At 45.5% G+C, this 25,143-nt stretch overlaps 1 protein-coding gene across 4 annotated transcripts in view; it reads left to right on the forward strand.

The window, feature by feature from the left end:
- Positions 1–25,143, forward strand: part of DGKG (diacylglycerol kinase gamma) — a 220,282-nt gene that overhangs the window by 176,785 nt on the left and 18,354 nt on the right. For all 4 annotated transcript variants that reach the window (XM_010376604.2, XM_010376605.2, XM_010376606.2 and 1 more), the window contains one exon: positions 2,056–2,233. In XM_010376604.2, coding sequence (XP_010374906.1) covers positions 2,056–2,233 — 178 coding nt within the window. The remainder of the gene's footprint in view (positions 1–2,055; positions 2,234–25,143) is intronic.

Below are 25,143 nucleotides of genomic sequence, written 5' to 3' on the forward strand. Positions count from 1 at the left end.
CAGGATAGTATCATTAAATTTCAGCCGCAAGAAGTACTGGTGTGGTAGCCACCTGCCCCCATCAGATCCCATCGTTGGTGTTGTTTTCAATGCTAGGGACCTTGCCAAATAGCAGGGTAACAAACTACAGTGTGTGCAAAACAGGGCAGCCAGGATGGGAAAAGATCTGAAAACTTAAGTCCCATGGGAGAAGATGAAGAGAGTTGACAGTCCAGAGGTGGCACAACCTGGGTAGTGTGAGAGGGAGGAGAAATAAAAGACTTGGGCTCTGACTGACTGCCCTTAAATCTGTGTACTTCCACTTGTAAGCTGTGAACTTTGGGCAAGTTATTTAACCTCTTCTGTGCCTCAGTTTCTCCAGTGTAAAAAGAGGATAGTCATAGTACTAACTTATAGGATTATTGCAAAGATAATGAGATGTGTATAAAATTGTGTGTGGTAGATGGCAGTGCTTAATACATGTGCACAATGGTGATCATCATCATCATCATCATCATCTGTCTGGGGGGTGGCCCATGGAGAAGGAAGGAGGGTCGGTCTGTATGGGTTCAGAAGAGAGAACAGGACCAACTGGTGGAAACAAGAGTGAGAGAGAATCCAGATCAACATAAAGAGACCTCTCAAATTATCAGAACTTCCCAGTGAAAAAATGAGTTCCCAGTTACCAGAGATGCTCAGTGTATTCCATCTTGTAGTTGGGGAAACAAGATAACATAATGTAAGACCTGCGAAGAAATCAGGAGGTGAGTCACTATGAATGGCAACAAGTCTTCCAGTTCTCCTCTGATGGCAACAATACCTTTCTAGTCCTCCTCTGTTAATAAGTCTCTGGAAGTTTGGGTTTGTACGTAACCTCAGAGACAGTGGGTTTTTATTGTATGCATTTGATTTTTTCTTTCTCTCAATAAACAAGATAAAGACCATGTACTTTGTAGTCAAAGCCCCCAACTTTGAACCCCTGCTCTGTTATTTATTAGCTGTGCAATCTTGGATAACTTAGCTGAACTCTCTGGGTCCAGTGTTTGCTTCTGTAAGTGAAATAAACTACCTACTATCCTGAAGAACAAGGATCAGAGCTGATATTTCTTGCTGTGTTGGTAAGAACGATGCCAAAGTGGGCTGACTTTATAGACATGCGAGATGAAAATTCAAGCCTTCTGACTTTTTGTACCTGGTGGGGATTGCAAGTTGTGGAGACTGGATAAAGAAACTCTGCTCCTTCAGCAAACACATATGCCAAAATTGCACTTATGATACAGATACAGGAGACAGGCATATTCTGAAAGCCTTCCAAAGCTTAAAGTCTTGTGCTTCTCACAGAGAGATAAAGTAGGAGGGGGTAAAACAAAAATTTTCTGACCAGGCATGGTGGCTTACTCCCGTAATCCCAGCACTTTGGTAGGCCGAGGCAGGCAGATCATGAGGTCAGGAGTTTGAGACCAGCCTGGCCAACATAGTGAAACCCCGTCTCTACTAAAAATACAAAAACTAGCCAGGTGTGGTGGTGGGTGCCTATAATCACAGCTACTCAGGAGGCTGAGGCAGGAGAATCACTTGAAACCAGAAGATGGAGGTTGCAGTGAGCCGAGATTGTGTCACTGCACTCCAGCCAGGGCGACAGAGCGAGACTCCATCTAAAAAAACAAACAACAACAAAAAAAATTCTGTCATTTGTTAGGTTCTGAATTCAGTTCCACTAAATCTTCTAATGGTTAGGAAGGGGCAAGATTGATGATAATGAGATTAGACTGGAGAACAGTTTGACAATTGACTTGAGAACCAGCCCTAAAGCACTTATAGACCTAAAGATGACCCCTGGAGCCTTGTGCTGTCTTCCCCAGAGCTGACCAGGACTGGATCTCTCGTCTCACCGCAGTGGTCAAAGCATTAAGTCTGAGCGACTTTGCCCATGACTTCTCCTCTTACAGTGGCAGGGTGGTGGCTGAGGACCTGTTACATCCTTTAAGAGAGTACCCACCACACACACACACAGAGCACCTTGGGTTGTGACACACTGAGGACACTAACAGATGGCCTTTTCTCTCTGTCCTCCAGTGTGATGGGGTTAGGGTGGACCTGAGCAACATCTTCCTGGAAGGCATTGCCATTCTCAACATTCCCAGCATGTATGGAGGCACCAATCTCTGGGGAGAAAACAAGAAGAACCGGGCCGTGATCCGGGAAAGCAGGAAGGGTGTCACTGACCCCAAAGAACTGAAATTCTGCGTTCAAGGTAAGCCAGGAATGAGGATAATTGCTTTAGGTCAATGCCCAGTGGTAGGAGCCCTCAGGTGGGTGTCAACGGGCTTCATAAGGCCCCACAGCCCAGCAAGGACTCTGTGCTCTGCGCATATGCTGACTGGTCATCCGATGTTGCAAAGTTTACAACTTAATCCAGAAGACAAAAATTCACAATAAGGGTGTCTTCAATGACAGTCAGTTGTCAAACTGTGGGGCTCCATGAGGTTCAGAGTCAACTGCTGCCTCTGTCAAGGTTACCAGTTCTCTAATAGCTAAATCCAATTGTCAGTTCCTAACCCTCATCTTGCCACAGCGGTCAGTGGCATGTGACCCAGCTGATCACTCCCTCTTCCTGGAAACGCTTGGTCCACTTGGCTTCTAGGACTTGACTTGCTCATGGTTTTCTTCCTCCCTCACTGGTCACTCCTTCTCAGTCTCATTTCTCTCTGACCTCTTGATACTGGAGGGTCCCCAGGCAGGGTCCTTGATCCTCTTCTCTTCACTGCCTGTACTTAATTCCTTGATCACCTCATCCAGTCATAAGACTTTATTTCAATACCATGTGTATACTCAATGATGCCTCCAGCCTGTCTCGAGCTTTCCCTGAGCTCCAGGCTCCTGTGTCCAGCGCCTGTGCCGTACTTCCCTTGTGTGTTTAGCAGACACCTCAAACTTGGTATGTCCAATGCAGAGCTCTGCCGTCCCTCCCCCAAACCTTCTCCACTTACAGTCTTCTTCCTCTCAGTTGGTAACTCCAGCCTTCCCATCGCTGGAGCCAAAATGCTTGGCATCATCCTTGACTCCCCTTTTTATCTCACATCTCATAGCCAGTCCATCAGAAAATCCATTAACTCTACTTTTAAAAAACATCAGGATTCAACCATGTCTCACCACCTGTATTCCTGCCATCTTGATCTGAGCCGCCATCCTCTGTCCCCTGGATTACTGCAAAGCTTCCTCACTGGGTTCCTTGCTTCTATCCCACTGCCGTAGGTAACCTGTTCTCACCACCACATCAGAGCAGTCAGGTTATGACACTCCTCTTCTCAAAATGCTGCAGTGGCTTGGAGAAAAAGCCAAAAATCACGTGGCCTAGAGGGTCCCGTATGTTTTGGCTTCCCATTACCTCCCAGACCTCCTCTTCTGCCACTCTCTCCATCGCTCACTCTGCCTCTGCCACTTTGGTTCCTCCAACACAGCAGGCTGCTCCCATGAACTGACTATTCTTTCTGTCTGGAACAACTGGGTAGTATGTTTTAGAGGCCACCAGCTGGGCCTTCCACTTTTAACTCACCAGAATACAAAACACAGCTTTCTGAGAATGTCCTTAAAACCACCTCTACCCCAGCCTCAAAAGTAGCCATTTTCTACGAGTGATCCAAATGGAGAGATTCAATCAAAGCTCCTGGCAGCTGATTCCCCTGTGGGCTCACGGGTCCTCACAGGTCTTCAATGGACAGGTGAGCTGGAAGAGAAAGCCAGGTGTAAGAGCACTGGCAGAGACACCATACCAGCAGGAAGAGGACCAAATCCTAGTCCAAGTCCTGCTACTAACCTATTTTTGGCACCTCAGTTTTCTTTACTGTAAAAGCAGTATCTTGTATCAAAGTTTTGATAGGTGGATGGATGGGGTTGAACCAGATCCTTGGTTCTTAAACCAGCTGCTTGTTGAAAATGAAGATTTGTGTACCCCAGCCCAGATTTACCTAATCAATCTCTGGGCTGGTTCCTGGGAATCTCAATTTTAATGAGCTCCCCAGATGACTCTGATGGGCTGCCAGGTTGGAGCACCATTGCTACAGGCAAATGCCCGCAGTCTCTCCCGTGCCTGGCATTCCATGGCTCTGCGTCTGTGTGCTTTGATGTCCCAGGCTGTTAGTACTAAGGTGGGATGTGATCCTACCACTAGAAGAAAACAAAACTCCACTGACATCAATGCGGGGGTTGGGGAGTCTATTCTCTTGTTTCACACCCATCTATTTGACAATCAGATTGTTATATTCCAGGCCAGGTCATCAGGAAACATCATCTCCACACCTCTGTCCTTTAAGAGAGGATTCAGGAATTGTTGACCTCTTTTTTTTTTTTTTTTTTTTTTTGAGACAGAGTCTCACTCCATCACCCAGGCTAGAGTGCAGTGGCGCATGATAGCTCACTGTAACCTCCTCCTTCCGGGTTCAAGCAATTCTCATGCCTCAGCCTCCTGAGTAGCTGGGATTACAGGCATGCACCATCATGCCCGGCTACTTTTTCTCTATTTGTAATAGAGATGGGGTTTCTCCATGTTGGCCAGGCTGGTCTCAAACTCCTGCCCTCAGGTGATCCACCCGCCTCAGCCTCGCAAAGTGCTGGGATTACAGGTGTGACCTACCGTGCCCGGCCTCTGTTGACCTCTTAAGTCTCCTTTATTTCACACAGTAAACTTTTCAGTGTGTAAAGCTGAATAATGTGTTCCTTCTTCCTCCCTTGGCAGGAGAAGTTATGGGTGCTAACGGAGGGTGGAGGAAGCATTGAAGGTTGTATCAAGTTCCTGCAAATTTTCCTACCCTGGTGCTCCTATCTCAGCCCCCACTCTGGTATCTAGCTCCCTCAGAGCAGAGAAGGGAATGAGCAGAGCCGAATCCCCACCACCACCCTCCCCCCTCCCCACTTCCACCCTCCACCACCCTGCGGCTGGGGGAAGCTCTTGATGAGATCATGTGCTGATCAAGGACAACCTTCATCTTCCCCTTACATGTCTGACCTTATATCTTCCCCTTCTTCAAGCAAGACCAAAGTGTCTGCTGATTGCTTTGGACTATCATGTACAGGAACTCTCTTCCCCAAATCCCCCTTTCTCACCCCTACAATATGCTTTCAGAGCTAGAAGTGAAACCACTTCCTGTTCTTTAGATGAGGACATCAGCTGATCAGAGTGGGGCACTGACTTCTGGGCTTTGCAGAGATACCAGCACTGAGCTTTCTTCTTGAAAGGGCTATGATCTCATGTAAGTTGAGTTGTTAATGAGAAAAGCTAAAGAGGCAATGTATTTTAGTGAAAAAGCATTAGCCTAGGAGTCGGAAGACTGGAGTTCCAGTCCAGACTCTGCCTATTGCTAGTGTGTGACTTGAGGCAAGTCCTTTCCCCTTCTTGGGTCTCAGTTTTCTGAATCTGTAAAATAAGCAAGTCTGACAATTATATTTTAAGATTCCTTACAGTTCTGCAAAATTAAGGCATAGTCAGATTTTGGTCTATGTGAACTCTTTCTGGACAGAATTGTATTCAAATTTCTCCCTTCTCTCAGTGTATTTTGTCCTGGGATTTGTAGACTAATGGCTGAGGAGGCAGGGTGCTCTCTCTGCAGCCTCCTCATGTATTGCGATTCTTAACTCCTTGGCAGTTTCGTTGGGGTTGGAGGAGAGGGAGAAGTCAGGAGACCACAGTAGGAGGGAATTAGTTTATCATAGGAAGTGGAAGAGGAAATGATGATGGGAGGGGTTACTGTAAAATCCCTCTCATCAGGCCAGGCACAGTGGCTCACCAGCACTTTGGGAGGCCAAGGCAGGCGAATCACTTGAGGTCAGGAGTTTGAGACCAGCCTGGCCAAAATGGTGAAACCCCATCTCTACTAAAACTACAAAAATTAGCCAGGCGTGGTAGCACATGCCTGTAATCCCAGCTACTAGGGAAGCTGAGGCAGGAGAACTGCTCGAACCCAGTGGATGAAGGTTGCAGTGAACTGAGATCACACCACTGCACTCTATCAAAGATTAGTCTTTCTCCTGGGAGAAGCAATCCGAGTAAGAAGGTCATTCAAGATTAGCATGGAATGGGTTCTATAGAAACACTGGCTGATAAGAAAGCAACAAGGGGTATTGGGAAAAGCCCCATGCTTACAGTTAGATAATCTGGGTTTAAATTTTGCCTTTATGCTTCTAGTTTTATAGATCTTGGAAATTACCCAACCACCCTGATTCTCAGCTTCCTCATCTGTAAAACTGGCGTAATAATACATGGCTTATTAGGAAGATGATGGATGTGAAAGTGCCTGGAACATAGTATAATAAGCTCAAACTTAAAAAAAAAAAAAGTCCCTATGCCTTTAATTCTATTTTGTGTTGGAGAATGCCAGTTGATTCACATTTGAAGTTCTTGTCCTAAGTATTACTATCCACCTGCATTACCACTAAGAGCAGAGCTCAGCCGGGCACGGTGGCTCACGCCTGTAATCCCAACACATTGGGAGGCCGAGGCAGGTGGATCACCTGAGGTCAGGAGTTCGAGACCAGACTGACCAACATGGAGAAACCACATCTCTACTAAAAATACAAAATTAGCTGGGCATGGTGGTGCATGCCTGTAATCCCAGCTACTCGGGAGGCTGAGGCAGGACAATCATTTAAACCCGGAAGGTGGAGGTTGCACTGAGCCGAGATCACACTATTGCACTCCAGCCTGGGCAACAAGAATGAAACTTCATCTCAAAAAAAAAGAGTAGAGTTCCTGCCAAACTCCAGCCCAGCCTTTGTAGTAGCACATTAAACTTATATTATCAATTGTACCTACTATCTCCTTTCCTAGACCTTCCAGATTCCAAGGATGGAGGCTGGGTGTTATTAATCTTTGTATCCCCAGTGCCTGGCCTCAAGTAGTTACCCTACCCCCTCCAAAAAAGGCTTTTAGCTACATGAGAAGCATATGGAATTTGCTATTTTTTAGTTTTTGTAACAACAATAAGAATAGTGAGAAACAGTCTCTTATATTTCTATTTCATTTTGGCTTGAAAATAATTTTGCATGTATTCACTTAGTGTAATCCTAACCAGAAACCCATGAGCAAGGATATATCCAGCCTCCTCCATATTCCTATTTCATAGTTGGGGAAAATCAAAGGCCCAGAGAAAGGGTAGGATTTATACAATTTACATCTAGTGGTGGCATCAGAACCAAGATTCAAGCCCATGACTCCTAGCCTAGCCCAAGCAGCTAGTGTTTAGAAAATGTGTTAGGGAGCCTACTGTGTGTCTTGCATAAGCCCCGCACTCAGGAAATAGTAAGTATTTAATCCCAGTCCAAGGAGAGGCTCCACAACTACTTGTTGAAATTCTGCTCCTTCTGCAAGGCCTACCTAATGGCCATCTCCCTGCTGGAAGCGAGCCCAGCCTGTGAATTCCCTGAGCACTTAATTTTGCCTTCTATCTCATCAGTAGACTTATCGGAAGTTGGCCTGTGTCAGGGGCATGTGTGTTCTCATCATATGTTTTCCCTGCCACTACCTGGAAAATGAGGATCACGTGTTTTTTATCTTTGTGTCCCCTTCAAAGCCTCCTACCCTGCCTGGTGCACATGTGTTCTACAGAAACATTTGTTGGAAGAGGGCAGAGAGGGTAAGGAATCTTGCCTCCGGTTTGCCAGTGGGCAGTAGATTCTGGAGCAGGACAGCAACAGGCACTTAGTGAAAAATCTTAAGAAAAAAAATCTTAGAGTTACATGTGAGTATTTTTGAGGCTGAGAATTCAATTTCATGGAGCTATTATAAACTCATTTGATAAGTAAGATGTGCTGGCCATCTTTAAATAGGTAATTCAAATATAGCTTAGAGGACTTGCAATTGAGAGAGGGTAGAGTAGGGACTCACCATTGAGCTAGAATTCAGAAGACCCAGAGCTTCTCACCACCAGCCATGGATTTGATGAGCCGCTGGACATCTCCAGCCTCCATTTCAATGCTTACAAGATGGAAACAAGTATGGTCTCCCTCCCTCAGCCTTGTTTTGAGGGTTAAAAGAGATCATCCATGTAGGGACTCAGCAGAGTGCCTGGAACTTGGTGAGCACTTGGTCAGCAGTAATCAGAATTATTGTTAGGTGTGGGGGAAGGTATTTAGAATATTATAAGAAAGGGGCCAAATTTAGAATTTCACTCTCTTGACTACAGCTTCAGGATTTGATCTATTGATTTTAAATTGCCTGTGGCTCTAACAACCTGTAATTCTAGGGTTGTGTATTGGCTCTGTGCCTACATATGTTTGGCTGTTGTTGCCCATGTGGAGTTGCACCTGAGCTGGCTGTCCAGTGAAGCAAGGGGAGGGAGAGGGTGCCCAGTCTTGGATCCTGGGGAAGCACCAAGGGCATGGCACAAGGCTGGGTCGGTCCCCCTGGGGTTGAGGGGCAAAGTCCTGGGGAGCTATCCATTGTTTCTCTGTGGCCTTGGCCTAAAATATAAAGGCAGAGGCTTCCTGCATATTTTCTCAGCCTCTTCACTGATCCTCATACCCGCTCCTATCCAGCCTTCAGTTTCAAGCCAGCGGTGGTCTTGAGCCTTGTTATCCACACCTGGCCCCTCTGGCTGTCTGATATTGAAGCAACTTTCCTCTCAGTGATTTCTTGGTCAATCCTATTTGAACTGCAAATGGTGTGTCCTATAAAAGGTTTTATTTTATTTATTTTATTTTATATTTTATTTTATTTTATTGTTTTGAGATGTAGTTTCTCTCTTTTTGCCCAGGCTGGAGTACAATGGTGCAGTCTCAGTTCACTGCAACCTCTGCCTCCCAGGTTCAAGTGTTTCTCCTGCCTGAGCCTCCCAAGTAGCTGGGATTACAGGCGTCCGCCGCCATGCCTGGCTAATTTTTGTATTTTTAGTAAAGACTGAGTTTTGCCATTTTGGCCAGACTGGCTTCAAACTCCTGACCTCAGGTGATCCGCCTGCCCCAGCCTCCAAAAGTGCTGGGATTACAGGCGTGAGCCACTGCACCCAGCCCCTAGAGAAGGTTATAAATGGGTAGCGCAAAATCTCCCCAGGATCTCACTAGATAATACTTTTTGCAATTCTTGGTAAACAAAGACAGGGAGACAGATACCCTTGGTAGTGTTTACTTTGAGTCATTTTCCCAGCAGTGGAGACAGGCTTCCTGTCAGTTTATTCAACACATACTTAACAAAGCCCCACCAAGTGCCAGGCACCATGGTACAATGGTGAACAAAACCAAAAACAAACATAGTCTTTATAGCCATTGGGAGTGGGAGAGCCAGGCCTCAATAAAATAATCCCATAGACAGGCATATAATTAGGAACTGTGCTAAGTGCTAAGAATTGCTTAGCTACCCAGAAACAACCCAAGCAAGGCCAGCAAGCCAGTGTGTAGCTCATGTGGCCTCACTAGCCTAGCACTCAAACCAACTGAGCAGAGCAGGCACAAGCACTCTTCAGGCAAATACGTGCAGTCATCAGATCTGCCCTCCTAGATGTGGACAATTTACCTGGGAAGGGCAATACCTTGGCTCTGCTACTTTGCAAGCACATATGGTTCAATCTGTCTATGCACTGTACCTGTGTGGATTCTCACTAATTGTATGGATTATGCTCTGAATCCCAAAGCAAGGGAATGGGATGCCATCCAGCCATCTCAGATTCATACTCCCAGGTGAGGAACTAGAGATCAGTTGAGACACCAAAATAATCGTGAGCACGAGTTCACTGTTTCTCATGGCTTTCTTTTCACCTTTATGAAGCCGTACCAGAATGTGGCCTCAGGGGCTCAGGGCTCAGGTCCAGGTCTGTAGATTCCAAATTTTCCCATTCAGTGGAGACTTGACAGTTATAGTGAGAAATGATCAGCCACCACTCTTCCGAGTTGAGAGAAAATAAAAATGTTCCTAAAAAGTTTGCATTTAACAGAGATCCTCTCTGGCCCAGGTCTCTCCTGTGGGCTGAGACAGAGCAAGGCAGGTAACCCCTAGAGAGCCCCAGAAGTACTATGGGTGTGTGCACTGGGACTCTTCTCAGCGCTGGGAAGTAACCATGGCAACATATATGTCATTCCCGTTCAACATTTGCAGGCCTACAGAGACGCTGTTTTGCTTTTCACAGGAATTCACAGCTTTGTCATTTAGTCCTTCAAGCAACCCACGTTGAAATCAACATGCCCCAAACTAGTCATTATCTTCCCCATCTTTACACATCCTTCCCCCTTCTAAAAACACTGCCTCTTCCCGTACCCATCTTCCCTGCCTTAATGATGTCTCACCTGTTGCCCAAGCTGGAGACCCAGAGTCACGTGTTTCCCTTCACAGCTGGCTTGAAGAACTCTCATATAATTATTTATTTACATGGTGTTTCTCCCATCAGACTGTGAGGCCCCCAGGAGGCCCTGGATGTCATAAACCCTTCTGTATCCCTGTGCCTGGCAGAGTCTCGGAGGCCTTGAAAGGGCTTGTTAATATTGGTTGACCAAATGCACCCAGTCAGGAGCACATGGAGCAGTGAGTTAGGGAATTGTTTTTGAGTTGGTCTCTCAGCAAGAATGACTTTGTGTGAGTGATGCTGGCATGTGCTGTGCTGGGGCCCCTCTGCCAGCATCCACCTGTACTGGAGCTCGGGAGGCCAGTCTCCAATTCTCACTCTTCCCTCCTCTCAAGCCCATTTCTATTCCCAGCTGACTCAACATCAGAGAGTAGCTGTGGTCTGTTTCCATAGACCTCTCATGGCATCTGATGGGATCTGCCTTGCTAGACTCTGCGGGGTTAGGCCAGGTATGTTTTTGCAGCTTCCAAATGCAGGCCATTCAACGTGGTTCTCAGATGCCTGTTTCTATAGAAACTATGATGTTTTCTATGTAATATTGAAATCCCAGAATCACAGGCTGCCTAGAAATGTAGATATTATTTTGTTCCCTAGATAAGGAAAGGTAGATATTATTTTGCTCCCTGGATAAGGAAAGTGAGTACCAGCAAGGTGAAGTGGCTTGCCCTTGGCCAAACCCAGATAGAAATGCAGACCTTCTGGCTCACACAGACCAGTCCTTAGTCCTCTACAGCAGGGGTTGGCAAACCTTTTCTGTAAAGGGCCATGTAGTAACTATTAAAATAATTAGGCTGTGTGCATTATACAGTCTCTGATGCAACTACTCAGCTCTGTCCACTTAGCATGAAAAGAACCATATGCAATATTTAAATGAACAGGCATGGCTGTGTTCTGATAAAACTTTATTTACAAAAGCAAACAGCAGGTTGGATTTGATCCTCAAACCATGGTTAGTAAATCCCTACACTAGAACGCCATGTGATCCATGAACCAGGAGCCCTGGCCTTGCATGGGTGTGTGTCAGAAGCGCAGACTCTCAAGTCCCACACCAGGCCTGCTGAAGCAGAATCTGCATTTCAACAAGATCTGCTGGCGATCGCACGTACACTGAAGTTTTTGAGAAGCACTGCACTGGTAGGTCTGGTTTCTCCTCCAAAGAATACCAAGAATAAACTTCATAAATTAGAAAAAGGAAGCCCAGGGAGGTTAATTGATCTATCAAAGTCACACTAATTGGTGCATCTGGTACTGGACCCAAGTCCTAGTATTCCAAACATACAATTCTTTCTACAACCCCAGAGTAACCACCCCGACCCCACCCCAGCCTCCCAGTTTCTGGCTGGTCCTGACCCAACTCAAATTCACTGGAAATTCAAATGAAGCAATCATTCACTCTTTCTCAGCTGATGTCTGAATGAAGAAGACTCTGACTCCAACTGTGCCTCCTCCCCTCTCCCACTCCCTTCTCCAAGACCTGGGAGGGCCTGGAGATGTGGAAATGTGCCTCAGGAGGCTGCTCAGCATCTGCAGAGGAAAAACTTGCTCACACAGGTTCGAGCTGGAGTTGAACTCCAACTGAATTCCTGCCTCAGGAGGTTTGCTGCTCAAAATAGAACCACAGAACCAAGGAACCTTTCACTTTTCACATACAGAAGAAAATTCTAGTCTACGCTCTTTGGCAGGACTAGACACCTTAGTTTTTCCCTCTTGCACTTGCCCATCTTGACCCCCAAACTGGTCTCTGTTCCCCTGCAGAAATTCATAGACCATTTAATAGTGGGCACTACCTCAGATCCATCCCACAGCAAAAGTCCATCCTGGCCACATGCTCTGCACAGCCTGAATGTTGGTATTCTCTTTGGTCTGTTTCTATTTGGTGCAAGAAGTGTTTTTCTTTTTTTTTTTTTTTTTTTTGAGACGGAGTCTCGCTCTGTCGCCCAGGCTGGAGTGCAATGGCGGGATCTCAGCTCACTGCAAGCTCCGCCTCCCAGGTTTACGCCATTCTCCTGCCTCAGCCTCCCGAGTAGCTGGGACTACAGGTGCCCGCTACCTCGCCCGGCCAGTTTTTTTGTATTTTTTAGTAGAGACGGGGTTTCACCGTGTTAGCCAGGATGGTCTCGATCTGCTGACCTCGTGATCCACCCGTCTCGGCCTCCCAAAGTGCTGGGATTACAGGCTTGAGCCACCGCGCCCGGCCAAGAAGTGTTTTTCTTAGTGAGTTGGGCTTCTGTAACAGAATACCATGAACTGTGTGGTTTAAACAACAGAAATTGATCTCTCACAGTTCTGGAGGCTGGGAAGTCCAAGATCAAGCTGCAAGCATACTTGGTTCCTAGTGAGAGTCCTCTTCCTGGTTTGCAGATGGACGCTTCCTGCTGTATCCTCGTGTGGAGCGATCATCTCTCTCAATCTCTTCTTATAAAGGAACCAATCACATTCACAAGGACTCCACCCTCATAATATGATTATATTCCTAAGGCCCCACCTCCAAATACCATCATATTGGAAATTAGGGCTTCAACATATGAATATGGGGGGAGGGGAACACAAACATTCAGTCCATAGCAGTGTTTAATCTTCTTAATCAGCAAATACATGTTGGGCTGTTATTTACTGAATACCTACTTATGGGACAAAACCATTGCATAATTATTTAATCCATTTTAGGTCTCAGGACATAACTGAAGCTCAGTGGGATTAAGTGACTGGGCCAAAATCACACAGACAACACATGATAGAGCCTGGACTCAAACCTGTCTTCAAGTATCTAAGGTACTCCAAGTCTGCAGAGGAGGGGACAAAAATGCAATGTGGTCCAGGACTCAAGTAGTTGACAATCTACTATCCATATGTAAGAAATATCTGTAGAACAATCATGTTAATATTGGCATAATGGGCAAGCACCATGGAATGGAAGACACGAGTTTGTAAGAGTGTGGGAAGTGGCCAAGTATGGTGACTCATGCCTGTAATCCCAGCACTTTGGGAGGCCAAGACAGGCAGATCAAGAGGTCAGGAGCTCGAGACCATCCTGGCTAACATGGGGAAACCCCGTCTCTACTAAAAATACAAAAAAATGAGCCGGGCATGGTGGCGGGCACCTGTAGTCCCAGCTACTTGGGAGGCTGGGAGAATGGCATGAACCTGGGAGGCGGAGCTTGCAGTGAGCCGAGATTGTGCCATTGCACTCCAGTCTAGGCAACAGAGCGAGACTCTGTCTCAAAAAAAAAAAAAAAAAAAAAAAGAGTGTGGAAGGCAAGGAGGCCTCCCCTTCAGAACATGTGCCTCAGCTGCCCAGCACCATGCAATGCACCTAGTAGGTGATCAACAAATGTCTGATGAACAAATGAATGAACAAGATGAAATGCATGTGTGTTAGTCCTGGCAGCTCGAAAAGATTTGAAAAGACAGTGAGTAAAAGAAAGGCAACATGGGTTGGGCACTGAAACACAGAAGTAGCAAAGCAAAGACTGGAAGATGGAGACCGTTCATGGAGTTTGAACATGATCCTTTGAATAATAAGAAGAGATGAAGGTTTTTCAGCCAGGAGCAATAGGATCTGAGAGTCACGTGCAGTTTGGATTAGAAGGAAGGGAAAGAACCTGGTGGCAACGAGGCCAGTGAGGAGACTAATGCAGAATGCGGGCTTCCAGCTCCAGGACCTCAAATTGAGAGTTAGCCCAAAGAGAAGGATGGACAGAGCCAACAGTAAGTAAGGGGTGGACAGAGGACACTGCCACACAGGTGATTCCTCCCTCCCCATAAACACCCAGCAGGACCCCTGCTCCTTCTCCCAACAAGCTCAGCCTCTTCCTGCCTGCCTCCACACTCAAACCTCTCCCCATCAACAGGGGCTTCTGTTAGCAGAACAGAGACATCGGCAGAGACCTTTGCCCCTTAGCACCTCCAGCGTGAGGCCAGCACCCATCTCTTTTCATCTTCAGGTCTATTCATCCAGCATGTGTTAAGCACTTACTTGGATCTAGCACTAGATGCCAGGAATATTTTGCATTCATCATCTCATTTTAATCCCCTACAGCATCCTGAGGAATACTTTATAGATTAGAAAAACAAGGCCCAGGGAGGTTAATTGACCTATCCAAGACTGTGTTAGCTGGTGGATCTGGGACTAGAGCCCAAATCCTAGTATTCCAAACATAGGATTCTTTCCACACACACCCAACGCCCTCCCATACCTCCCCCTTTCTGGCCAACCCTGACCCAACCACCAGAAAAAGGCCCTCCCTGTCGTGACCTTCCTCCAACTTTGCCTTTCTGGAGAATCTGAGATGATCTTAGTGAATGTGATTAGTTCCTTTATAAGATCTTTCTGAGATGATCTCTCAATAGTAGGTGCTGTATGCAGCCCGTTGAGCTGTGATTAGTTTGGCCAGTGCAGATCTCTGGAATGTACTTTATATATGCCACGCCTGAGAATCAGGATTGATTTAAGCTGGAAAATCTTACCACTAATTGATTTATTTTATTATATACAGTGTACCCTGAATGAGATTCCTGAGCTCAGTGGGTAAAGTAATGCCAGATAATGTAGCAACTAGTATTTTACCTTCAAGCCGAAGAATTCAGCATTTCATTTAATAAGATCACGTAGCCAAGGTTTCCCTAAGAGGAAATGAGAAGAGGCTCACCTCCATCCAAGTTCACCTCTCTGCCTTCAGACACCCTGTCACTCCAAGGTACTTTGTCTCTGCCTTGCGTCCTTTCAAATGAGCTTATTTTTTGAATCGGGCCTTGGTTTGAATTCCAGCTTTATGGTATGCCAGCTCTCTGATATTAGGCAAGTTTCTTAGCCTCTGAGCCTGAAGGGTTTGTTGGTGTTGTTGTTGTTTACGTTGGGATAGTAGTTTTTAATGGAGTTGCCACGGGGATTGAAAGAAAAACCTTTGTTGGATGCAGAGTTTCCAACATTTTTCTCCCATTCTGTAAGCTGTCTGTTAACTCTGTTGATCATTTCTTTTGCTGTGCAGAAGCTCTTTAGTTTAATTAGATCCCATGTGTCAATTCCTGCTTTTGTCCTTTGTAAAGGTCTAGGCTGTGGAGTCTGTGCCCAGCACTGGACCTCACTGGGACGACCAGATCAAGATTCCATAGCTCTGCTGGCTCCTAGGCCTTAAAGGACATCCCCACTCTTGGCTTCTCTTAGGGCCGTGCTCATGTCAGACCCTTGCTTCAGAGCCATTGGGACATTCCCCACCATACAGCTCTGCCAGTGCACTGCCTCCCACTCTGAAGCACCTGACTCTCATGCACAGAGCTTTCAAAGCCCACCTCCCCCAACATACAGCACCTTCATTGGAGCCCTGGAGAATCCCAGAAGATAAAGCCACACAGAATGGAGGACACATTTTTCCTGCCCCACCCACCACGTAAGCAGGTTTTCAGGAACCAACAACAATGGCCATTGTGTGCAGGCCCTCACACTTTCTCTTGCCTCAGTGTAGGGCTGTAATGAATGTTCCATCTTCTGCACAGTGTGAGGACAGGCGAGGTCTCCTACCCGTCTGCCCTTGACTCAGACCATCAGGAAATCCAGCCTCCATCTTGGCTGGAAAAGTGCAAATAGACCTTACGGATAGGATGCCTCCACCCTCAATTGGGGGAAACTGAGGCCCGGAGGAGGGAAGTGATTTTCCCAGGTCACACAAGTAGACAGAGCCAGAACAGACACAATTCCAGTCCTGCCTGCTGGGCCCACACATCGCTTCTCCCTCAGGCTCTGCAGGCCCTCTCCCTGTCAGAAAGCAGTGGCTCTCCCTGCTTCTGCTTCCTGCCCCTTCCCAATGGGATTAGCCAGACTCAAAGGCCACTCAATGCCCTCTTGGCCACTTGTATGCCTTGATGGGGCTTACAGAGCCCTGAGAGGAGCAGAAACCCACAAACCAGTGTGACAAGGGCATGGCACAAAGGAGCGGGGTACCCAACTGGCCTAAGAGTATCCAACCCATGCCTTAAAGATGTCTAGAACCTGCTCTGCTCCCACCTTGCTCAGCCCAGGAACAAGAGAAGGCAACCAGGATGGTTGTGGGATTGCATCACACACACACATACACACAGCCACAGGGAGAGGAGGGGAGTTCATTTTCAAATAAAAGGGTGAGTTTCCCCCCTGTTTTGGAGTAAAAAGAACAAAAGGAATAGAGATGCTTCACTTGCCAGAGGGCAAGTCACCCTAAATTCTCAAGGTCATAATATCTCTGCTCTTTACCGTCTCTCTGCCTTTCTCTTACTCAGAATCCTCCCCACCCCTCCCTTCTCCTTTTTTTCACCTGTCCTTCCCCTCCCTCCCTCTCATCTCCTTCTCTTCCTCCATAACCTTCTCTAAGTTACATTAATTACCATCTACAGAAGGCCATGCACTTACTGTGTAGCAAAGATGCAACTTCCTGAGGATATCCCTTTGTAAAGAAACAAAATTGCAGTAAGAGCAAGTGTTTCTTGAGGGCCCTCTGTGTGCTGCTCTGAACCCATCCTAATCATACAAGGTACTTGAGGGCATCCCTTCTAAACTTCGAGACAACCCTGCCAGTGACTTATTGTATCTATTAATACATTTTCCAGATAAAAGGCAGACTCAGAAAACTTAAGAGCCTTCTTCCAAGTGACAGGATCAGACCCAACTCTGTCCGAAGCTCATGCTGTTTCACAACCTGTCACGAGGGTACATTCTCTGTGCTGGGTTCATGGAAGACCCAGGAATAAGCCCTCTGCCTCTCTCCTTATGACAGGGTCAGTTTCTCTGGGGAAAGTATTAATCATAGAGTATTCTTCAGCTTAGTTATGGTTGGGATGCCTGAAGGCCTGGTGATTTGAGAGGCCAGGCGGGAACGTGGGAATGGAGATTGACCAGTTAGAGCTTTCCTTTCTTACTCACTGGTTTGTTCCTGGGGAACCCCAGTCCCCTTCCCCTGTAGAAGATCAGGAAACAGTCTTTCAGGATTCTTTCCACATCCCCACCCCTAGGCCTTTTTCAGGCTACATTGCCTTTGAGCTGTGCTTTGAAGCTCTTTTGCCAGGAGCAGTGTTTCATCTGTGCAGACCAGTCCAACTGGGAGGTTCAGAGGAGCTGAGCAGTGCCCAGCTTTGTTGGGCTTTGAGTGCCCGAGCCACCAAGGACACATGCCCATCTCCACGGAAATTTGGAGGCAGGAGAGGAGCCCGAGGACATGCCTGCCGCAGCCTTAGCGGGCTAAGTCTGCAAAGAGGCCTGCCAGCTCCCACGCACCTGTCTAGACTGTGGGGACTGAACCTGGCCCCACTGCAAGCAAAACTAGGCTTGTGTCCTTTCTTTCTGAGGAGGGTAAGAAGATCCCACACATACACAGCACTTGTCAGCTTCTTAGTAGCACAATGATAAGGGACATGGCTTTTTATAGAACACCTTCATATTCTTTATCTCTTTTGTTCTCAGAATAACCCACAAAGTAGGGTTTATGACTATCCCCGTATGGGCAGAATTGTGTCCCCCAAAAATTCACGCATCAAAGAAGCCCTAATCCCCAGCACCTCAGAGTGTGACAGTATTTGGAGACAGGGCCTTAATGAGGTGATTAAGTTAAAATGAGTTTATTAGGGTGGGCCCTAATCCAGTCTGACTGGTGTCCTTATAAGAAGAGATTTGGACACACAGAGAAACACCAAGGGCCATATGTATGGAGGAACAGCCCTGTAAAGAGGCAGCCAGAGGGCAGCCAACTGCCAGCCAAAGGGAGGGGTCTCAGAGGAAACCCACCCTGCTGGCACTTTGACCTTGGACTTCCAGCCTCCAGAACTGTGAGAAAATACATTTCTGCCTTCTAAGCCCTCCAGCCTGTGGCTGCTTGTTTATGCAAGCCTGGTCAGACTAATACAGCTCCTGTTTTCAAGATGTGAAAACAGGCTCAGAGACAACAAATGACCTACCGTAAATGACACAGCAATTAAGCTATTAGTCCCATCCTCAAGAACTTAGTGTAGAGTTTCCCAGCTTTTTTCTTTACCTCTGTGACTCCAGTTTTTCTATCAGCAGCCATGTATTAAGTAGTGACAAATTCCTGTTTGCATTTCTAATAAATCAGATGCATACCCCCGCCAATCAGAGCTCAACATGAGCATTGGCTAACTAGTGTTATCCACTGAACTGACAGGATTCCAGCCCAAACAGTAGCACCTAACATCTTAGCATGCCAGTGCTGCTGTAACCCAGGTAAACGAACAGGGCCCACAGGTTTTATCATATGACACAGATGCTCTAAGGTATGGGGCAGGCTTCCTTGCCACTATGGCGGTATGGTTTAGAAACTCTGCTGGCTCCATACATAGTCAGGCACCCTGCACCTCCTTTCAGGGTTGTTTGATTCCCTGGGCTGCTCCATGGCAGCCCCAAGACCTGAACCCTTGTGTGCTGATGGAAGGGGAAGTGGAGTAGGGATGGGATTGAAGGTAGCAAAGCATCCTCTTAAGCTAAGGATATCCCACACTTCCCAAAGGCACTGTAAAAGAACAGCCCAAATCAGGACACCCAGAGATTCCCCTGCCTCTTAAATGACTGAATTTTCACTAATGCAAAAAAGCAACCAGGGGCCGGGCACGGTGGCTCACACCTGTAATCCCAGCACTTTGGGAAGCCAAGGCGGGCAGATCACTTGAAATCAGGAGTTCAAGACCAGCCTGGCCAACATGGTGAAACCCCATCTCTGTAAAAATCAGCTGGGCATGATGGTGGGTGCCTGTAATCCCAGATACTCGGGAGGCTGAGGTGGGAGAATCTCTTGAACCCGGGAGGCAGAGGTTGCGGTGAGCCGAGATCATGCCATTGCACTCCAGCCTGGGCGACAGAGCAAGACTCCATCTCGGAAAAAAAAAAAAAAAAGAAAGAAAAGAAAAGAAAAAAGCAACTAGGATGAGAATGGACAGAAAAATTATATAATAAAGGAGCGAGGCAAAAACCAGGCTGGGTAGAAATTGACTGTTATATGCAGATTACATGAGTTAATTCATGGAAAACCTGTTACCCAGTACAATCTGGGCAAGTACAGTCAGATTTCTATATTCATGGGTTCTGCATTTGTGGCTTCAAGCAACAGCAGATCAAAGGTTTTTTTTTTTTTTTTCTAAATGGATGGTTATGCCTGTACTGAACACATGTAGACGTTTTTTCTTTTTTTCTTGTCACTATTCTCTAAACAATACAGTATAACAACCGTTTACAGAGCATTTGCATTGTATTAGGTATTATACGTAATCTAGAGATGATTTAAAGTAACAGGAGCATGTGCACTGGTTATATGCAAATACTGCACTATTTTATATCAGGGACTTGAGCATCTGTTTTGGTATTTGCAGGGGTCCTAAAACCAATCCCCCATTGATAACTGCAGGCAACTATAGTTATTATTATTATTCTCGATTATTATCTCTTTTCTTCTTCTAGCCAAACTTGTCAAAGTCTTTGGCTCTAAAGCATTTATATTATTCAGTTTATTCAACAAACATATATCAAGAGCCTTCTATATGCCAAAGGCTGGTCTAGTTGCTAGGGATACAAAGATAAACAAAACAAGAACACAGTCCTGCAATGGAGTTGAGAGAGTGATACGTACAGAGCCAGTTGTTGTTGGGTGAGATCCACTATTTAAGCACAGAAGAAGGAACTACTATCATGGTGCCTGGGGCATCCCAGGAGGCTAAACAAGAGTTGTCCAAGCAGAGGGATATTTGCACACCTAGCTAAGGAACTTGAACATTGTTTTTGTTTTTTGTTTTTATTGTTTGTTTGTTTTGGCTTCCAGATGTTCCCAAAGAAAGACTGGACATGTCAGATGTGCCCCAGAGTGTTCTGCTAGCCTTTACTCATCCGTGTTAAGCTCATCTGGAGTTCTGACCTTTACAGGAAGCGTAAAAGTATGAGGAACATTGAAGATTTAAGAAAATGTTTTTAGCCTTAATATTATGGCCTAGGGACTCTCGTACACAGCTCTAAGAAGGTAGATAGACTGACCATTGGGAGTTGTCAGGGTGAATGTGGAGAAAAAGGAAAGTGAAACTAATGTATTTTGAGTGCCCACTCTGTGCCAGCCACTTTCACATACAGGTCTGCCATTTAAATCTCATAACCCCATTTTGAGGTCAATATTATTATTTCAAATTTTCCATTGAAATAGCAATAGATCAAAGCAGTCATGAAATAACTTGTTGACATTCTTCTTCACTCCAACTTCTGTATATATTTTGGGCAATTTTATTGCCTAAGGCCCAAGTTCTCAAACTTAAGCATGCCTCAGAATCTTCCAGAGGGCTTGTCAGAACACAGACTGCTAGGCCCAAACTCCAGACTGTCTGATTGGGTAGGTCTGGGGTGTGCCTAAGAATTTGCATTTCTATCAAGTTCCCAGGTGATGCTGAGGCTGCCGGTCCAGGACCAGACTTTGAGAACCACTGACCAATGGGAATGATCCACCAATAACTTAGCCCAGCGGTTCCCAAACTGTGCTGCATTTTTCAATCACCTGGAAATATTTAAAAACAAAGACTGATGCCTAGCTCCTATGCTCACACGTTCTGATTTAATTGGTATAGGGTGCAACCTGGCATTGTTGTTTTTAAAAGCTCCCCAGGTCATTCTAACACTCAGCAAAGTTTAGGAACCACTGGCCTAGCCTCATTTCTCCTTGACTCTAATCCCACCCTCCACCATCCATTTCAGCTGCCCACCACTGGGACTACAGGTGGAATTCGTCATCAGCTAGTGCTGTTCACAGCACCTCTCCCCAACCCTCTCTTTCACTGTCTCAGAACAGCTGTGTCTAGAACTCCTTAAGTCTCTTACTCACCTTCTCCCTTTTCATTCAGTCCATCTCCTTTCCTATTCAACCTAGACCCTGTGGCACAGTAATTGTTGCAGCCATCTCCTGCCTACAGCCAATATCATCAATGCCCTTGTCTTCCTTGTTCTTTCTTTGACTATATCTACCTGGGAGAGTTTGAGGAGGAGCATCTAAGTCAAACTGCAGGCACAGGAATTTGAAATTCCTTTTAAACTTCTGGAAGTTGATGACACTTGACCTGAGTTTTGATAGACAAATGAAAGTGGGAGAAAGCATATGTAGAGTATATGTAAAAGCACAGAGGAGGAGAAGTAGGGTTTGCCTGGGGAATGACATGTTGTGTATGTCTGAAGCAGGCATCTAGCCCCACAAAGACAGGAAGTAAAACTGCAGAGGCAGCCCCTTGCCAGATGGGAATTGGACCTTGGGCATTAAACCAGAGAATGTGAGCATTATTTTTATAACTGTGAAGAGCAGTTGATATGTTTTTGTACATGACTTTTGTTATAACGTTAATGCATACTTATGGAAAATAAGAAATACCAAAAAGCGTAAAGAAGAAAATAATAATTACCTTTCATTTAATTACCCAGAACTCACCACTGTTAAGCTTTTGTTGGGATTTGTCCTTTTCTTTTATGCATATTCTTACCTAGTTGAAAGAACGCTATACAAGTAAGTTTATATCTTGCCTTCACACTTAACATTTTAACATAAACAATATTTGATGTTATTGAAACTTCGTAAATATTTTAATGTCAGCAAAAAAATTTCATCACATAGATACCACATCACTTATTTAACTATTCCCATACAGGGGGAAATGGAGGCAGGGAGATTTCCTGTTGCAAATGATGCCACAATGTACATATTTGTATGAAGTTAGTTTCTATCAGTGATTTTCATGATCAATACCAAGAACGAAATTAATGGATCAAGCAGCAAGGAAGTTTTATACTTAGTAAAACTGGCCAAATTGTTTCCTTCCTACCAGTTTACGTTTTCAGTGTGAAAGTATGCACACTGCATATTCCCTTCTCCAGCACTTGGTTTTTTTTTGTTTGTTTGTTTGTTTGAGACAGAGTCTCGCTCTGTTGCCCAGGCTGGAGTGCAGTGGTGTGATCTTGGCTCACTGCAATCTCTGCCTCCTGGGTTCAAGCGATTCTCCTGTCTCAGCCTCCCAAATAGCTGGGATTACAGGCACCACCACCACACCCGGCTTATTATTTTTTATTTTTATTTTTTTGCATTTTTGGTAGAGACAGGGTTTCACCATGTTGGCCAAGCTAGTCTTGAACTCCTGACCTCAGATGATCCGCCTGCCTCGGCCTCCCAAAGTGCTGGGATTATAGGCGGAAGCCACCGCGCCCAGCCAGCCCTTGGTATTATAATGGGTGCCACTGAGGATTTTTCATATGTGGATGACATAATCAGATTTGCATTTCCTGGAGGCTGAACTGAATGGGCCAGATTGGAACCTGTACTGTCGTCCTTGCTTTTCCTCCCTTGCCTCCACATTCTCCTTTTTCTATTTTCCCATTTGTTATCATCCTCTTTTCTTGGAGCGCTTATATTATGTGTTCACTACACGCAAAACACTGTACAAGGCTTTGCTACCAAGAAATAAATAAGAGCAGCACTGAAAGTCCTAGCTCTATGGATGCGACAAGCTCATGCTGGCCCAGAGACCCTCTTCCTCTAGCTCTGGCCAAAAAGAGTCTCTGGACAGTAATTCTCCTGAGGAAATAATACATCTTATATTTCACAATGAAATTGCCAAATGGGTTTATTGCTTAATTTTTTTTTCTTCATCCTGTGACCTTCCAGCCCCACACATGATCATCCCTGTGCCTGGAATGTCCTTCTTCCTTCCTCTTTTCAACCCAAAAATTACCTTGCTGCTCATTCATCCTTCAAGACCTCCTTTAGAGCTCTGGAACACCTGCCTTCTGTACCTTGCCCCAGCAGAATCAGTCACTCAGGTTTCCTTGATCCTGCAGTCCAATTACAGCATTTTCTACACCTAACTTGGTTTCTCCCTCTTGGCTAAGAGCCCTTCAAGAATAGAACATTTTGCATCCCAACTCTTACAAGACAGTGTCTGGCACCGAGTTGTTACTCAGTAACTGTTGAATGAATGAGTGAGTGAGTGAGTGAATGAATTCCTGTTTTACTAAGGTGCATGCATACACATTCCATCTTAAATACTAGTGAGTTAAAGAGTGTAAAGGCAATATGGAGATGACATGAATTGCCAACATCACACCCTGAATCAGTGATGCTTAAGGTAAAACAGACACCCGGTATACCAGATGTCTCGATCTAAACATTAATTGTTCTGCATGCCTAGACACTGACTTGCATTCTGTTTTCTTGCATTTTAACTCCAAATTTAAGTTGTACCTGAGTATCTCTGTGATAGAGGAAGTAAAGGAGATTAAGTGATACCAGAATTTCCCAAAATGCATTCCTAAAAAATGGAAGCTATGGGTTGTTCATAGGCATCACACACAAGAAAAGGGTCTTGTGGTCTTATAACTTTGGGAAACAATGTTACATAGATTTCTTTACCTCAAGACCTCTCTGTAGGCATTCTCGGAAGTAGAAGGAAAGATCAGTTAGGCAATGGTAGAGAAGTAAAAGAGCAATCAGGTCTTGCCTCAGCTGTAGTCATCCCAGCCTCTCTCTGCCAGGGAAAACTCAAAGGCAGGATGGCAAACAGTATGCCAAGATCCTAGCCCCTTTCCCTACAAATCTCCTCAGTCCCACATCTGTGTAAGCCCCTGCCCCCACCCACCCACCATGCTGATGAGATCAGCCTTCATTACTTCTCTTCTAGAGCCAGGAAGCAAGGTAATGTGTGTGGGAAGTGATAGCTGCAAGGTAATGTGTGGGAAGTGATAACAACTTTGGAGTTAAAGCCATTCAACGGGAAAATTTGTTAAAAGACCAAGACATTGTAAAGCTGAAACACTTGAGTCTATTAAGTTCCCTGCTTCTTAGAACATTTTGTTACCAGGGAATGTTTTAAGGAGGGAAAACATTGAACTATCACAGCACTATCAGATACCAAAGCCTGGTACAAAGAACAACATTTTACAAGACATCTGTCTCTGCCACTCAAGAGACTTCTGAAAAGTTCTGCTTCTCTTTTCTCGCCCTCTCTCCTAGCCCAACATCAACCCTCAACCCCCCTCACCCCTAGACATACTCTATACCTTTCTCTCCTCCTCCTCCCTGTTTTCCTCTCCATCCTCCTTCTCTCTCTACCTTACACACACACACACAGACACACACACGCACATTCATAGCCCATGTTTTCACAGACACTATTGGAATGACACAGTGAGCTAGACCATCCAACGTTATTCAACCCTCTTTGGTAAGAAGGAGGCTAATTAAGTGACTAGAGGTTTAGACATTCACTGTTTATTAGGTCCAAACTCCAGAGAGCCTGGAGCATTCTCCTAAACAAACATTACCCTTTCATGGATTCTTATTCCAAGTCCAAATGAGATGGAGTGTTTAAGGAGAAACAGTATCTTTTCACAAACGTGAAGAAAGGAGTACGAAGGGAGAATGTGATTGTCAATAGAGGTAGAGGGGAAAAGCTATGTGCCTGTCACAGAAAGACTGATGCAAGCCGTGTATCTGTTGGCAACTAATGTCCATTAGTGATCGTCAGTAATTTAGACTAGCAATGTTAACACATTTGTGGTCAGCCCAATGGTTTGTTTAACTGTCTTCACTAGGAATACATCCATCAAGAGACTGTTTTTTAAACAATAGTTAGCCTTCTAAACAAGAGTAACGACAAACTCAAATATCTCCTTGCCAATCTTAACACTGTTGTACTATACCAGGAGGCACTTTAGAAGATAGAAGCCACCTGCTAAATAAGCAACAGCATTAACATAGACACAGTTTTCTAGTTTGTGGATATTAAGGGGATGTTAGTGATTAGCCACAACTTATGAGAAAGCTACTTTTGTCTTGGTGGGCAAAGGAATGGAAGC

This window comes from Rhinopithecus roxellana, chromosome 1 (genome assembly GCF_007565055.1).
Source record: "Rhinopithecus roxellana isolate Shanxi Qingling chromosome 1, ASM756505v1, whole genome shotgun sequence".
Lineage (NCBI taxonomy): Eukaryota > Metazoa > Chordata > Mammalia > Primates > Cercopithecidae > Rhinopithecus > Rhinopithecus roxellana.